Genomic DNA, 17,107 nt, shown 5'->3' with positions numbered 1-17,107 from the left:
GGTCATTGAGACATCCCCCATGTCCAGAGAGTTTCGCCAGCTGTTCACCTCCAGGTGTGTCACTCTCTCTGTCTTGTATCTTGCACCACCTCGGGAAATAGACTGAACCTGACAGAGTGTTGTGACACGGCCGCTAGACATTGTTTATATTGTGTTTATGCAAACTAATGTGACCTATCCTATAAAGTATTACTACTTCCTTAATATCTCATGTTTCTTATGAGTTGTTTGATTAGTAGCTCTAGATCTTGTTATCTAAATTAATTTAAAAAAAGAACTGACAAGCTTGTCATGAATAAGAATTTGACTCAACTGCGGGGACAAACAACAAGCTTTATTTAGCAAGAGATCACATATGAGAAAGCAGTAAGCAGATATTCCCATGGACGCGATCGTCCGATGAAATCCTTTTGCTGACGGCGGGCGAAAGCAGCGATGAGCATGACAACACGGCCGGGCCTATGGTTCAGCGAAGCCTCAGGCGGGAGGTGGATGCCTGGTTGGGAAGGATGGCCTCGGCCGAAAGTTCTCTCTCTGGGGCCTCGAACAGCCGTTAGAGGGTGTTGGGTTTGGTGGTCGGGTCTCTCTCGTTGTGAATCGAACAGCGAGTTGAGTAGTCCTCTTAGACCCAGGCTGGTACAAGAGGGTGAAGTTGAACTGGTCGAAGAAAAGTGCCCAGCGGGCCTGGCGCGCACTCACCCTCTTAGCTAAACGGACATACTCAAGATTCTAGTGGTCTGTCCAGTCCAAGAAGGCCTGCGCTGACCCAAACCAATGACGCCTCTCACCCAGGCTTTCCACACCGCCAAAAGCTCTCGGATGCCAAGGTCATAATTAAGTTCAGCAGGGCTAAAACGGTGAGATTAGAAGGCACATGGGTGTACCTTGCTGTCATGAGGGGAGCCCTGAGATAAAACCGAGCCTACTCCGACAACTGATGCGTCCACCTCGACAATGAATTGCCATTCAGAGTCTGGTAAACAAAGCACAGGAGCAGAGACGAAACAGGACTTAAGGCTTTCAAATGCTACCTGAGATTTAGGATTCCACTTGACTTGCACCTTGGTGGAAGTTAGCGCCGTAAGTATGCCCCCCTGGGCCAAGCGATCAAACAGTTTCGACACCTCCTGCTGAAAAGCCCGAAAAGATGCACAATACAGTGCCTTGGCGTTCCACACCACCACACCCCACTCACGAGCTGTGCTGATTAAAAGTGTTAGGATGTACATCACTTTGGTCTCCTTCGTGGCTGCGCGGCTAGAGGGAGAAAACCAGGGGACATTGGGATCCCCGTCGTACGCTGGTGGATTGTTGGCGTGGGGTTCGGGCTTGAGTGATGAAGGGCTGCTTGAGACCTGGCAGCCTCGAGCTGAAGCTGTCCCTCGCAGGTTAAGAGTTCAGCATTGGAGCATTGAGGGACCCAATTTCCTGCGCATTGGTGTTCAGGCGGGACACAAGGAAAATAACAGAAATCAGCCTGATCAGACCGAGGACATGACAAAGCTAGTTTTAAGATATTTGAATCTAGCACATCACTTGGAATGAGTGTTCAAGAGATTTGGGATCATGGATTCTAGCAAATATCAATAGATAGAACCTTGACTGTTCCTGCTAGGAGTCACATATGGGCCAAGTTTGGATCTTCCAACAGGACTATGATCTAAAAACTAATTTCAAAATCTAAACAAAATGGGTCACTGAACACAAGACCAAGCTTCTGTCATTGTCATCTCAGTTCCCTGACCTGAATCCTAAAGAAAATGAGTACCTATAGACAAATCTGGAAATGTGAAAGGAGGGATTCTGTATAAAAGATTCTGATCTCAATCAAATTTTCTAATTTTCTCCAAACTCATTATAGGTGAAGACTGTGAAGAGCTGTTCTCTTGGCAAAAATAATGTTGTAAAATATAGTGAACAAAAGGGTATGATAAATTATGAGCAATGTAGAGAAAATCATTTAGATCATGAGATTTGCCCCATTTAAAATGATTATTCTCTAATGAAAGGTTAGATTTTTTAATGAAACGGCTTAATGATGCAGATTTTTTTTCACTTTGGGTGCAGGGTAGCAAAATAAAGTAAACTGTGTCATGTTATACCCAAATATTCTCAATATATGGACTACAAGTAAAATTGAGAAAGAATTATTCAGACACTTTTACCTGACAATTATTTTGCTTTAGTGTTTTGCTAATGCGAACATTTTACACCATTGAACTGAACTAAATCAAGCATTGCTTGGTAATTGGTTGCCTTAAATGGGTTTTATCTAACTGTGTACTTAAATTAAACAGAGGTCGGAGCCTGTGGCTGTGTGGACAGTGCTCTAGACATGTAGCGCATAGCACACGGGCGACCCAAGTTCGGATTCTGACTCATGTTCCTTTCCCAATCATCATGCTCTCTCACCCCATCGCTTCCAGTCTGTCTCAACTATCCTTTCCCAAAAAGGAAAATCCCCCACAAAAAGTTTAACTGAGTATATACATTTTTACCCCAGTGCCATCCATTACAAAATGACAGTATCACTGTATCATTAATTTCAACATCTAATTTATTTTAGGTAATAGATGGAATTGCACTGTTAAATTTTAGTTTTAATTCATTTTTTATTTTCAATATTATTTTGAATTATTACAGAAACACAAAGAGAAGGTTGCTATAGGCACCGCCAAAAAGTAAATGAGGACCCAGTACCTAGCTATGGCTTTTTGTTTTTAGCTTACCTCAATTTCTGAACTTTAATTTTCATTTTGAACCAAATAATATTAATATTATAGTATTAATATTATTAATTTTAATAGACACACACATACATACCACATATTACATTCAAAATTGCAATATACACCCCATATGATTCCATAGCAATATTCAAATCCATCAGTTACAACCCCTCCAATATTTCAACATGAAAATCACAGTAGATCAAATTAAAATATGTAGAATTACTTACTTTGTGACAATAATTTTGTTCCTAATCAAATATGAGTGTGTCATAATAAATTAGACAAAAAATACTCCCCCTCCATTGAACCGATTGGTAACGCCCAACCAATGAGTCGCACTTTCACCACAACAACGCGAGTGGTGTTTGAATGGGAGAGCACACGGGTAACTTAACGAACGCCAAAAATGAAGAGAAGCGCTGCACAGCGGACTATATTTAACTGCAGGTCAGAGAGGGATGCAAAAATAAAGCATGTACTGAGAATGAGGTATGAGAATATTGTGTGATAATAGCTAAGTACACACCATATATGTTAGCTAATCCATTGCAATGTATTTAGCTATAACTATCAGTATAACAAGTTACCAAAGCAGCCATCTGTTTTGCTAGTTCATTTTTCAAAAGTCTCTGTAATTATTAATGACAAAAGAATTCACATTGATGTTTGTTTTCTTCCTAAAATAATCTGACTTTTAAACGAATTGGATGAATGAATCATTTAAGTGGCTCACTCATTAAAACAGTGAATCGCTGCCGCCTACTGGCGCTTTCAATACTTAATTTCTTTCTTTTTATAATCTCTTCTATGTTAGAATTTATGTCAGTTTAACATACATTCTAAATCATTACATCTTAAAGACATCTTCTAACAGGAAACGTCCTGTAGACGTATCGCAGATGAGCAAACACTCTAAAAAATACGTCTTCCAGATGTAAACACACACATCAAATAGACGTCTCCGTGATGTTCGGGTGCTATCTGGGACGTTCAATGTTCAAACCAAATCTACGCCCTTGTATTTCATGTAATACCACAGGGCTCTTGAATGCTTCATCTGATTGGTTGACAAGCGTTCTTTCAGTAAATGCACACCTATGAAGGTGTTCCAGGTCTGCCGACCGCATTACAGTTCAATATCACTTCGCCAAGTTTAAATAACAGAAATGTTATAGCGTAGCCTATAGACCATCACCTCCCACAACACCCTGCTCTTGATCTGACGTTTAGAATTTCCACTTGAATTTAGATTTTTTGTATTTACTGCTGGTGATACAAACAATACGAGGTATTATTAATATTATTATAACTGGCTTTTCTGTCTGTCACATTACTGCAATCACCCAGTTGTGGTCGCGGTCTCGCTCTAATAGACACACACCACGTAGCAGGGTAGCAATGGCTCAAGCCTCCGAGTCCGTTCGCTCTAACTGACGCTTGAAATGAGATGCGCAAGAAAGTAACCCTACCATCTACAGCATTTTAAAGCCGATACCATGACAAACGTTGAAATTTAACCTTTTAACAATGTCCTGTAGTGTGGTAACCGTGGTATAAGCGGAATAATTGACTCCGGTCCGTTCAATTATCGAAAGTTAATCAGGGCATTACCACCTCGGGGTGTACATTATATTTCGAATAATTGAACGGCCCGTCGTCAATCATCCTTACATAATTGAACGGCCCGTCGTCAATTATTCCTTACCAATGCAGCTTAGGCTAAGCCTTTCCGTTTTTTGTAACCGGAGTTGTCATAGGACTCAGCTGTCATACTTTTTCATATTTAATGCACCAGCTTTGATTAAACAGAACTGCATTTGTTAATTAAAAGAACACATGAAGCCCCCATTGAATTTCAATTTATTAAATGCAAATGTCACTTTATGATCAGTTAACCAAAATGACTACTGCTGCTCCTTCATGTAAACACAAGAGAGATTTAATTGAACTATTCTAAAGAGTGAAAGAAGCAATCATTTTTTAAAATAGATATTTATTTACTTAAAAAAAGTACAAATCATCAATGTCTTGTTTCAAGACTGTGGAGGCATGTGTGGTAGGTTTTTACAGCGAAAAGCAAATGGGAACCGGACCTTAACATCTCAGAGATGACCCAGCATAAATTTGGGTGGTAAATTGTTTTTCAACAAAAACTCTGAAGAAATCATGATCTATGTAGAATTGCTTTTCTAGGTTGTGTCTGACAAACCGAGCTGCCTTAATGAGATTATAAATTAGTTAAGATAATAAATTAATCACATTGGCACTTACAGACATTCATACCAGCCAATACTTTGTGCTATATGGCTTTGTTCACAAGAGAATACAGTAAAAAAGGGTTCAGTTGATGCTATTTTAATGCTTACACATTTAAAGCAGCCACAACACAATGGACACAAAATCTAGCTTGAATTAGAACTATTTACAGAAAAGTAAATTTGAAAAGGTTTTCTGCCATAAAAGTATAAAGTTAAAAAATGAATAAAAAAACTAAGAAAAATCAATAAATACTGTACCACACATAATTATTAGTGGTAAAAGTAGTCTATCAGTTAAACTGTCTCATAAGATAAACAAAAAGTTAACAATTATTAAATTAGTTCAAGTTGTAGGGTGAGTCTTTTTCGGACCATTTTTTAACAATTTCTGACCATTTTAGCGCCTAAGTGGACAGACAGGTAGCAAAACACCACAAGATATTTATGAACAAAAAGCTGTTTCAACACAACCAGTAATTCACTTCTTAGTCTTTTTGGGGCGCCTTACACAAATTAGTGAATTCATTAACAGCCACTGTTACGGCGCATAAATGCATGTCCCTGCACAGGATAATACAGATCAATGAAGCTGAGTTGCCCTACAGTGATCTCAGAAGGACCATGCACCTTAAAGCCAGACTTCTGGTAAAAAGGCACCAGGAAGTCCTCACACATGAGCATTGCACGGCGGACATATGGTAGACAACGGAGATACTGTAAGTAACGCCACAGCAGGATGGATCCCTTGCCCTGCTGGCGAAAGGTCCGATGGACTGCCAGCACATGGATGTGGACAGTAGTCCCATGAGGCTTATGCAAAGTCAATGCATCCTGTAACGGAAGACAACCAACATGAGTTTTGCCATTTACACGTACACCAATGACAAATGCAAAAGTAACTTCAAAGTTCTAAATTAAAAAAGATGAAAATAATAAGAATTAACCAGAAAGCATAATTCTGGAGTGTCCTAACTTTTTGTACAGGGGCCATATACGGTATGGAGATATGTAGGCCTACATGTATGTATATACAGAATGCTATATTTAAAAAAAAAACTGTAAAACTGTGTTAAACTTTACAATACAACCTTCTATGTGTCTATTTGAATATATTTTGAAATGTAATTTATTCCTGTGATCAAAGCTGAATTTTCAATATCATTATTCCAGTCTTGTTATTTTTACTCCAGCCAAATAAAATATGGAATATTTACTGTGGTAAGACGGTCCTGGTCCCAGAGTGAACCAATGATAAAAGCGACCAGCCTTCCCTGTTCAAACCAGCCCAAAGAAAGCTCAGGACAGAGGGTTAGGAAGTGTCGGACCTCATCCAGATGAAGAGGACATTCCCCAGTCACAGATATAAAAGCTGAATAAAAAATGATAAAATAAATTTTGTCAAAAGTAACTTATTCACATATTCGTTGACAACTTCTTTACATTATGTGATGGTTTTTTATTTTAAGTTGTTTTGGGGACTTTTATAACCAAGTCAAACGTGGTTCTAAGGTTTTATTTGTGAGTTAATCCACACTTTAAATGCACACAAGAATACCAATCAGGATCAGCTTTCTTTGATTCCTAGAGCTTAAAATTACGTTCATACAATTTCTTGTACAGATACGTTCCTATATTTAGCTTTAAAAGTCAACAATTTAAATGATGAGGTCTTCATTAGCCTTATACAACAATAAAATTGGTCTATAATTTCAGTTATCTCGAGAGAATGCCATTTTACCTGTCCACTTTATGTGGAATAAAGTCCAAGTTCCTACCTAAAATGAACATCTGCACTTCACAAGAAGACAAGGGTATCAATACTAAAAGATTATATAAATATCATAGAAAATATCATAGAAAGCATTACATTTCATTAATTATTAAACAAATTAGAAGTTAACTGTTTATTGTGAAACTGTGTTTCTTGAAAAGTATTGCTTCAAATTAATGTTTGCAAGATAGAGCCTTATAATCCTATAATTCGTTTTTTTTTTAAATTATAATTGCATTTGATCTGTTCTAAAAAAAATCCACATTTACAAATTTAAGAGGAGTTTTGATATAATAAAGGTTTTTATATTTAGAGTCTCTGTCTCTATTATGTTTTGAAGAAACTTTCTCAAAACTGCACAGAATGAAGATAGAATAAGTTTGATAATTGTGCCTTACCTTCTCTCTCTATCTCGAATACACTGATAGCGTCCTCCGTGTTGAGGGAACGAAACTCGCTGGCAGGAAGAGTGTGCCTGCGCTGGCGACCGGGGGAGATGGGAACTCTGTGGCTGTGAAGGGGCATCAGGTAAGGCAGTGCGCTCTGTACTGACATGTTGTCTTTGCTATGCTGTTATTTGTGTTGTTTTATATTTAAATTATTCAGATGTCTTATGGGTCGTCTAACCTGAGCAACTGTGTGAAAACTGAAAACTGAGAGACGTGCCATGAGAATTTATACCCACCCCTCCACCTTCTTAAAACCCATTAGGCGCATAAGCTTTAAGCCAGCCCCTATTTCACAATGAGTCATACTTACTGAAACCCTAGTGTGCCTTTATTATAGAAATGAACGGGAAATTTAACTGAAATGCATAATTTAAAAAACGGCTAACATTTACTGGCTTTGGATGGATAAGCACTTTTCCGTGAAACCTCCAAGCTGGAGAATTCAAATTATTTACAATAAAGTCGTTTTTATTGTACCTGTACTCTGTAACGCCATCAGACCAGATTATATCTGCAAACATGAACAGGGCCTAAAAATAATATAAATTCTGTCCATTTTAAAACTAGACTGTGATTTTAAATTAATAATACATTCGGAGTTTTACTGACACCATGCGGCAGATTTCCAGTCTGTTTTCTTTTGATGCCGGGGTGGAGCAGCAGTTGAATTGTCATAGACAAGCATGACCAGGCTATTAAATAAACCGGCCATCACCAATACATGTTAAATGAAGGAATTAATTAAGCAATTAATAAACAAAATTACAATCCTGTATAGTATTCCTGAGTGGTCTTTACGTGATTCGATAATATTTTCATTAAAAGCACTTGCATTTTGTTTAGTTCTGAAAAATATAGATCTTCGAGACGGGAAACACTGATGTAATATCAGCACAGTGGTAACAGGTGGCCCCGTCCTCCGAGCGGCGCTCTACGTACAGACGTAAACACGTGCTGCTTCTGCTCACAGGTTCTATTACTTCTCTATCCCTCTCTCCTCCTGCATCATTCAGCAGCAGCAGCAGAGATGGCGGACCCCGCCACAGCAACGCACTCTTCGGCTGTAAGCCCAAGCTCAGAGCCGTCGTCCCGTGCGCTGTCTCCCACGGCAGGTGGAACGCAACGACTCTTGTTTACCCATGACCTGGTCTCCGGTAAACACCGCGGAGCGATGCGCTTCGGGCTCGTACGTATGATTTACGGCGAGGAGGATTTTGAGGATTCTGACTCCGAGACTGGCGGCGATGGCGGAAAGAGAGGAGGTGGTGTTGGTGGTGAAGGCGCTGCCGGTAACTCGGACAACGAGAGCGGGGCACCGGGCACACGATCATGGCCTCTCAGTAGAGGATTCGTTCGAGTTCAGTGGTATCCCGAGGGGACGAAGCAGGATGTTCGGGAGACGAAGGTAACGAGAAACGCAGTAAATCAGGGTTTGGGTTTTATTGTTCTATTTAACCGGACCTATTGTACTATCAGACATTTCGCTTCGATGCTTTCTAACGCCAAATTTAGTCATTTAAATAAGGCCGAGATACTTTGAAGATAGAAAAGAAGCGTTGATAAGGTAAAAAGATCATAGCATAAATCAGACATAATGGTAATGGTTATCATCGCCAAGATATTGTGCTTGCTATGCCAGCGTTTCCCTAGGTTTTTGCCATACCTTTTTATATCGCACATAAGATTTGTCCACAGGGTGTAGTTACTTTTAAAACGCGTATATATATAAATATCTTTGGTCAAGCATTCAATGAAGCAGTCAAAAGCTGATCAGCTGTGAGATCTCATGCGCTTTACATGGAGAAAATCTCAAACGTGTAATTTATTTAACGGTGGACGGCATGTACAGTACAATCGCTTGTCAATATTTTTTTGTAACTCTGCAAATAGTAAACAATGTATGTGCACAATAGCCCTGGACATATAGGCCTTCTGGCTGCAATGCTTCTGGAGGTTTTTATTTTGTAGGATGGTTTGCTGATGTGCTCCTTTGTGTCAAAGCATAATGGACTAGCTCTCACCAGAACTCACCCTTTTATTGTCCAGGTCTCAGCTATAGTTTTAAAAAACATAAATGAAAATGAAACAGAGGTCAGTGTTGTCCCTATCAAAAACATACCATCTTCACCACCCCACCCTTCAATGCTTAGAGAAGGCCTCCCATGAGAAGTCAAATATGAATTTTAAAACAGAAATTCAATAGCTTGTTGTATAATTATCATACTGACAAAACCACTGCAGAACTATGCCTTGTTTTAATCCATACAAAAGAAATATAGAGAAAGGAGTGTAAACTGGTATGCTTGAGAAGTATCATGACCTTATTTATTACAGCGTGACTGATCTGTGTGGATGCTTAATGGTGCCTTCAGATGTGTTTTCATAGTCTTAAATATGGTATTTTTTTGTAATTATGTTTAAGCATTAATCATGTATTTTACTATGTCTTGGAGTCTTTAAATTTCTACTTTTGTTGTACACAACCACTCTTTATTCACCTGTCTTTACTTTAAGCAATGTCAGAGACCGTATGGAAGTGTAGTTATCGGAACCGTATACCTTTTTTTAGTTGTTAGCTAATCCTTCTTTTTTAAGCAAAGCTGTTTTCCTAACTTTGCAACCATTTTAAAACAGTATTGAAATGATCTCCTGGGGTCAGACTTTCCATGCTCTTTGGACAAATGGCCTGATACACAGGTCAGTGTCTTGCTTTTTTAAAGGACTCCTGTTCCCAATCTCACATATTAAACAGGATTCAACATCCTTAACCTCACAATCTTTGAAAAACTGTTTTCATGGTAGGCATCTCTTGTAACAGACTGATATACTGTTTGCCAAGTGTCTTTTTAAATCTTAATACCTCTATTCTATTTCATTACTTTGTCCTTCTATTTTTATTCGAATACACAGACAGCTTATACTGATATATAATGTAGCTTGAATACACCTTTGGACATACACAAATAATAGTAAATTGATGTAGTTGTAAAGGCAACTGTACGTTCTGGCTTCTGTACGTGCTGGCTTCTGTCATGATGATGTCATGAATGATTATGTCTGTATGAAATCATGCAAATAAGTCTCCCGTCATTTAAAGACTATACAGGACACCAAATGCAGTAATAATTTAATATTCAAGTTTTTTATTTTGGATAAGAATCTATGGTTTAGCTGCCGAGAGATTATAACTGGTTTTCTGAGGTTTTATAATAGATTTAACTGTTGTCTGAAACCAAGACTGTCATTCACATTTATTCCTTCAATTCACATTTATTCCTTCAATTCACATTTATTACTTCAATTCACATTTATTCCTTCAATTCACATTTATTCCTTCAATTCACATTTATTCCTTTAATGCTTTCAAAGTGCAGTGCACAAAATATTTGTTAACTCTGGTGGTTGTCCGTGTAAACCTGTTGGTTTATGGAAATAAATGGTATCAGATGATGATAGTATGTCTCATGGTTAAATTAATGCATTACAGTTACTTCTCCATGTAATGTAAATGGTTGATCTGTGGTAGGTTGTGGTGTAGAAAGCATCAACTGGGAGGAACACCATGCAGAGGATGATCCGATGGATGTTTTAAATGCCTTTGTCATGCTTTTTTCAGGCAAGATTAGCCTCAGTGCTGCTGCATATAATCATAAGATAATATTTCTTTATTATTACGTCTTTTGGTATCGTTTACATGGTAAAATAGTTTTTTAATTATCTGTAGGATTAGCTGTGTAATATAAATGAAATAAATGTCTTGCAACTAATGTTATAATGTTGACATCATTGCCAATGATGAATGTCCTGTACCAATGTGGTCAGGCTGTTGATTTCGGCCCTTAAAGCCCTCCAAATGGATGTTAGAACCAGTATTGAATATATATAGAATTATAATTGTACATTTTAATTTTGAATTGCATAGGTATTTTATGGCTAACATGAATTTCACATCATTTATATTGTATAATTGTAATCCATAATGTTAAAATACAGTGACAGATTGCATTCTTGGTAGGTTTTGCATCATAATGCAGCCTTGTTCTGTGGATGTTTCTTTTTTTGGAACTGTCCCAGTGTCTGTGGATTGAATCAGTGGCACAGTTTGGTGCATATGTAATGAAATGTAAGACATCTGCTAATCACAGTGAGAGAGAACCATTTATGTATGATTAGGATTAGGTAAAGTGTTTTAAAACATAGATGAAAGGGGTGGGCCTGTTTTTAAGGCGTGGCTCCTGTTGTGCTGCAGTGTGATGCTGCAGTCTCTTCTTTCCTCTTACACACATACAATCGTTTTGTTCATAAGTGTGTAAAGTAATAAGAAACATGAATTGAGCAAGTTCTTATTGATCTTTGTAATCAAGCCTTATTTTGGGCTCAGGCAGTGAAGGTTACTGATGAACAAGATGGAGTACGAGCCTCTTCCACTCAAGGCAGGTGCACCACGATCAATCTTCTTTGGGAATTTTGCATTAATAATGGCTGATTTTGTGACGGTAATTGCCAGGAATTTGCAAAAAAGTTTTTTTGATTGTTATGATCAGTGGCAGTTGTTGACAATATATGTAGGTGGGGCAGCTTCTGGGTTGTACTTTAGCCTCATCTTAATTAACTTAAGTTTTACTATCAAATTAAAATAAATTTGCAAGTAAACTACTAAAAGAAGGAAACACACACCTTGGTGGAAGATATCTTCCGTTTGTATTTGTTTATCGGTCTGGCTACTAGTGGTTAATAACTATTTATATTTGATTTAATATTAGATTTTATACAGTTCTTTCTGATATTTGAATCTGATTGGCTGAGAGACATGGGATATTCCATAAGAACAGTGTTAATTTTGTCAACTATTTTTATTTTAGTCTTAGTTTTAGTCCCACGACAAATATACTTTTTAGTTTTTATCTTATTTAGTCATCTATGTCCTGTTTTTGACTAGTCATGTTTAGTCGACTAAATGTGGAAATGTAAATGTCTATGCATTTTTGTCTCGTTTTAGTCAATACAAATATTTTTGTCATACTGTGTGATAGTTAAATGGCAAAAAAAGTTACTTAAAAATAATAATCACAGTGATTGTTGTTCTTGAGAAATTTGTTTTTATATTTCATTATATTTATATCTTTTATCAATAAGCACAAATTAATATAATGTCAAATCATGTGGATATTTTATTTAACTTCATCTAAGAAGTATTCCCACAGAGGTTTGATAAGTGCATAGGCCTGTTCATAGACATCCAAACTCTCTCTTAAGTTCTCCCGCAAATTACTAGTCTCTTCCAGATGAACGCAAAATATTGACAATTCCCCCGGAAACAAAGCAACTGACCATGAAGGAGAACCCTCGGAACATAGTCGCGAACGGACTCACAGTTTTTTTGCGAGGTGAACAAACAATGTAGTCAAGATCATCATGGCTCGAGCAGCTCATGAGAGAATACAGACCGCTAAACTCTTGTTTATTAACTTAAGATCCTCAAGGGCGCTTCCACTTTAGAGTATTTGTGTATGGCTAACGCTTCAAGGCTGTTGTGATTGTGCACGTGTATTCGTTAGCTTTGGCTTTTAGCAATAAACGGTAACAATGGCGTCAACTTCACTTCATCAGTTAAACACATGCAGGTCGATCGAAGTGTAACAGAGGTCTGCTAGTGCATGTGCAAAAGTCTGTCTTTGTTAGAGATCGATTTTTTTTTTTTTTTTCAGCTATGGCGAGGGAAATGACGCCAGACCGATTGGGTCAGACCGGTTATATTAATTTACACTAATAACAGAAGCATTAGTTTTGTCTTTTTATATTGGACCTAAGTTGGATAATAAACGGGCAGATTGACTAGGAGACGTTTGCAAGCAGGACTTTAAAGGATGTTACATAGAAGTGTTTAGGAGGAAGGCAGGTGTGCACACACACACACACAAGATATCATTCTATTACACAGAACAGCTTTCAATTTCTCTTAGGAAGGCCTCGCCCCTTTTTTGGCGTATTCCTTTGGAGGGAGGTTTTTAAAAACTAGTGATATCATTTACCCGGGAAGTATTGGGCTGTAGTCCGATTCCATCCATTTTCTATAGTCCTTAAAAAGCTAATTCCGTTAAAGGCAATATCTCGCTTGGCATTGAACTTTGAGCTTTATCATTTTGCAGATTTTGTTTATCCTGTAACGGCAACAAAAGTCACTAACTAAAAGCGCACACTCTCTCAGCACAACAGAGTTATGTTAAGTTTGTGATTTATTATGTATTCAGCTTGATGTATGTTGCCTATCCGTTTATATTGAACACAAGAGCAATTAATGAAAGACACTTTCTCCTGCGGTACATGGTGATCGGTCTGAGAAGCGCTGCTTGATGTCAGACAAACAAAATATATTGACAAGTTTGGGACACAGTGACACAGTGTAGAATGTATTCATGTGGCACCCATATAATTTCTTTTTCTTACGGCTACAGCCGAAGCTAAAGGAGGAATTTAAGCAGACTCATGCACCTCATGCATTCAAATCATTGCGGTTGACAATCAACTGCATTCTGTGCCTGAGCAACAAACAAAAACATGCAAAATTTTTTTTTAACTACCTAATATAGAAACAAAACTAAACTATTTTAACTACTTTAGTAGTTTTAACCGTGTCATTCACCTCATTAATTGAAATTCGTGCTCAAGCACAGTTGACAATCAAACTATGCGTTTTGCACCAGAGCCACAAAAAAATACTCCAAACATATTTCTAAATTCACTTAATAACGAAATTAAACGAAATATGAATAAATTGTCATTAAAAACAAAACTGAACTATATTAATTGCCGCAACAGCCTAGGGCTGTCACGATTATGAAAGTTGGCTGACGATTAATTGTCTGTTTTAGAGCTTTGATATTTAAAGGCGGGATGTCCAATTTCTCAAAGCCCTTGCTAATAACCAAAACAGACAGACCCCTACCCCCATCTTTCTCTTTTGTCAGCTCTGCTCAACTAATGTCCATCCTCTGCACTGTGCACATTACTGCTAATTGGCTACAAGGTTGTTTTGGTACTCGGTACTAAACAAGAGTAATTCGGAAATCTGACAACCTGCCTTTAATTCTCATACATTTTTGATTCAGCTCTGAAAATACCATATTGTTCTGAATAAAATAAATGTTTTTGTTCTTGGAAATACAACAGAAATTTTGGGTCATCATATATTTAAGGTCTAGGCTTTAACCTGTAAATAATTCAATTATTTAACTTAATTGAGTAAATCGATTAGGGGTGAATTAAAGCCACCATTAAAATGCTATCAGTCACTATTTTTATGGTATATGCTTTCGTTTTTAAGGGATTTTGTGCACTGTTAACTAAACGTGTGTGTGCACATCGCACCAGACTCATGGCTTGCACACAAACCAAGCTCATTGAGAAAGAGAGATTACGCACACATGCTACTCTCATCAAACACATCGGAAAAGAGAGATGCGGAAGCACTGTTAATACAATAGTTAATTGATTGCAGACACAGTCATTATCACCAATTGATAACACAAATCACAAAATGTGATGCCAAATATACTTGGACATCCATTAATATGCCTCTGCAGCCCGCCCAAGTGATGTCAATGTGTGTGAAACACTGCAACAGAACAGTGTACATGCTCAACTCTAAAACAATTTTGCATTAAATTACAATTTTCTAATTATTTTATTTAATTCATATATAGACTTCATTCTAGACTTTGCCAAATAGATGTTTACTATTTTTACTACTGAATGTGAAAGTGAGTAACAATGTTCTTGGCTGATAACATGGCTGTTCAATTGCTAAGTTTTTTTGTCAGAAAAATATTATCTTTTTATAAGGTTGTCTGAAGAAGATGGTTTATTGTTATTTGTCCAGAATAAAAGCATAAGAAGGGATGCACATAAGTGGTGCGCAGGTGCGTATGCGTTACCAAAATTAAAAATGCAATCTGTAAATAAGTTTAGACCACTCATTTGCGTATTGACATTGTTTAAACCTTTTGATGCACGATCAATGTTTTAGACCGACTAAATGTAATACTGCACTTCCCACTAACCTGCCAAAAACCTAAAAGATAGTCGTTTTAGGTTTCAAAATTGGGGTTGAAAATAATTATTTACTAATGAAAATACATTATCACTGTAATTTAAGTGTACTTTAAAGTAATGTAAATATAGTATTATCCCACTTTATTATTTTGTTTATTGTTGATTAAAAATAACTACTTTTTACTTTTATTTTTAATAGGTAAATATCATTTTTCACACTATGTGCAATGTGAGCGCCGAACCAAATTTCCAGGTGCTCTCTTGAGAACCAGATTGAAAACTTATGTGCACCCCTGAGCATAAGAGTACTGCACTTGTTTTCTTATCGCCTGTCTCTTTTTCCACCCAAAACCCTTTCTAGCTGAAACTTGAAGATCGATCTATTGTGCCTAGAGACTTCGTCCGGCATTTGAATTTGAATGTAAGTTGTTTAATCCCTCACGACTAGCATTTAAATGGCTGTTTATTAAACAACTAAGCTGCTATACATGTAACTAGTCATGTTGCAATGTATTTTTGGAATTATTAAAATGTGTGACATATTGTAAGCTTTGGCACTAGTATTTAAAGCTGTTGTTATCTGTGTGTTGTCTCCATCTTGCAGAATAAACAGTGTGGTATTGTGACCAACATAACCACAGAATGTGCAGTGAAGCTTGTAGGGACCAACTGCGTCCTTTATCCTGTTAACAGCAAAGATCTGCAGCATGTCTGGGTGAGTTTGTTCTCTTATGTTATTTTACAGGTATGGTATATTCTAAATGGGAGAAAACACTAGGTACGAATGTAACTTTGATTCTGTGAATTCCGTGTTACTGCAAGAGGCAGTGTAACACTAGTGGATTATCGCAGCACTAGTCAGATAGTTCGAGAAAATATACAAGTCACATGGTGACATTTGCCTAGTGTCAGGGGAAATAAGCCCGTGACGCTCAACATTCTGTCTCGATATGCCTTTCTCGCACATTATGAGTGACAAAAAACATAGGCTGTGCTATCGGGCCTCTCTCTCCGCATGAATATTGAAATAAAGAAATTTCAAAGTATCTACTTTTAAATGATCCAATTAATATTAATATTCTCTGATTATGTACAATCTATGAAAATTAAGACGGGTACAGTTTCTCCCGCATCAACTTTTTATGTGATCACATCCTTGTGCAGAGCTCTCTTATTCACATGATCTGCGCAAGCCCCAAACAATGTCACAACAAAGTGGTTCTTCGTCAGATATGTTAATTTTACTGCATGTTTGGTCGATGTCACGCTGCACATGTGCATCTTCAGACAGTCCTAAACAAAGAAGAAAGGTTTACATTCTGTTTGAAAAAATCACCACTCCGAGGATAAACGGTTTCATTGTAAAGAGCCACTGCATCAAGTGGAGCGCAACCTTTCTGACAAGTATGGTTTCTTTCAGTCCTTACTGTTTGCTGTGGTGTTAGTATAGTAAACGTGTAGTTCCCATGGTTTTTGGGCAAAGTTTTTGTCAGGGCTCTCTTGTTATTCTTCATTTTGAACATAGTTTTCATTTTTACATCATACATATAAATTGGTTCCAAATATCGGTTTTTGGTCTACTTGATCTGTAATAATCGACATCGGGCCTAAAATACACATAGTGGTTGACCCGTAGTACACATTTCAGAATCTAAATAAATAACTTTTTCTTCGGTGTTTAACAACTCAAGCTGTTACAGTGACTGTTTACTTGGCGCTATTACTGCTGACAGCATACACCAGGGCATTCAATTAGTTAGTTAGTCAGTTCATGAAAAAATGAGGGGCAGGAGGGATATGGGTTGCAATATAAGGGATAATAACAACAATAAGAAATCTGTATTA

General features: G+C 37.4%; 2 protein-coding genes across 2 annotated transcripts in view; one reads left to right on the top strand and one right to left on the bottom strand.

Moving 5' to 3' along the window:
* Nucleotides 1–5,275: 5,275 nt before the first annotated feature.
* Nucleotides 5,276–7,413, bottom strand: aanat1 (arylalkylamine N-acetyltransferase 1). Its single transcript, XM_056750702.1, has 3 exons — nt 7,160–7,413; nt 6,205–6,359; nt 5,276–5,821 (listed from the first exon to the last, which is right to left on the bottom strand). Exons 1-3 carry the CDS (start codon nt 7,314–7,316, stop codon nt 5,516–5,518), a joined length of 618 nt encoding a protein of 205 aa, XP_056606680.1. The 5' UTR covers nt 7,317–7,413; the 3' UTR covers nt 5,276–5,515.
* ube2o (ubiquitin-conjugating enzyme E2O) overlaps nt 7,211–17,107 on the top strand; it is a 34,523-nt gene continuing 24,626 nt past the window's right edge. The window contains 4 exon segments of the mRNA XM_056750701.1: nt 7,211–7,289; nt 8,224–8,615; nt 15,624–15,683; nt 15,867–15,977. Coding sequence (XP_056606679.1) covers nt 8,238–8,615; nt 15,624–15,683; nt 15,867–15,977 — 549 coding nt within the window. The 5' untranslated portion in view covers nt 7,211–7,289; nt 8,224–8,237.

The sequence above is a fragment of the Triplophysa dalaica genome, chromosome 6 (genome assembly GCF_015846415.1).
Source record: "Triplophysa dalaica isolate WHDGS20190420 chromosome 6, ASM1584641v1, whole genome shotgun sequence".
NCBI lineage: Eukaryota > Metazoa > Chordata > Actinopteri > Cypriniformes > Nemacheilidae > Triplophysa > Triplophysa dalaica.
The sequence above is the reverse complement of the archived record's forward strand: the minus strand, read 5'-3'. Positions and strand labels throughout refer to the sequence as shown.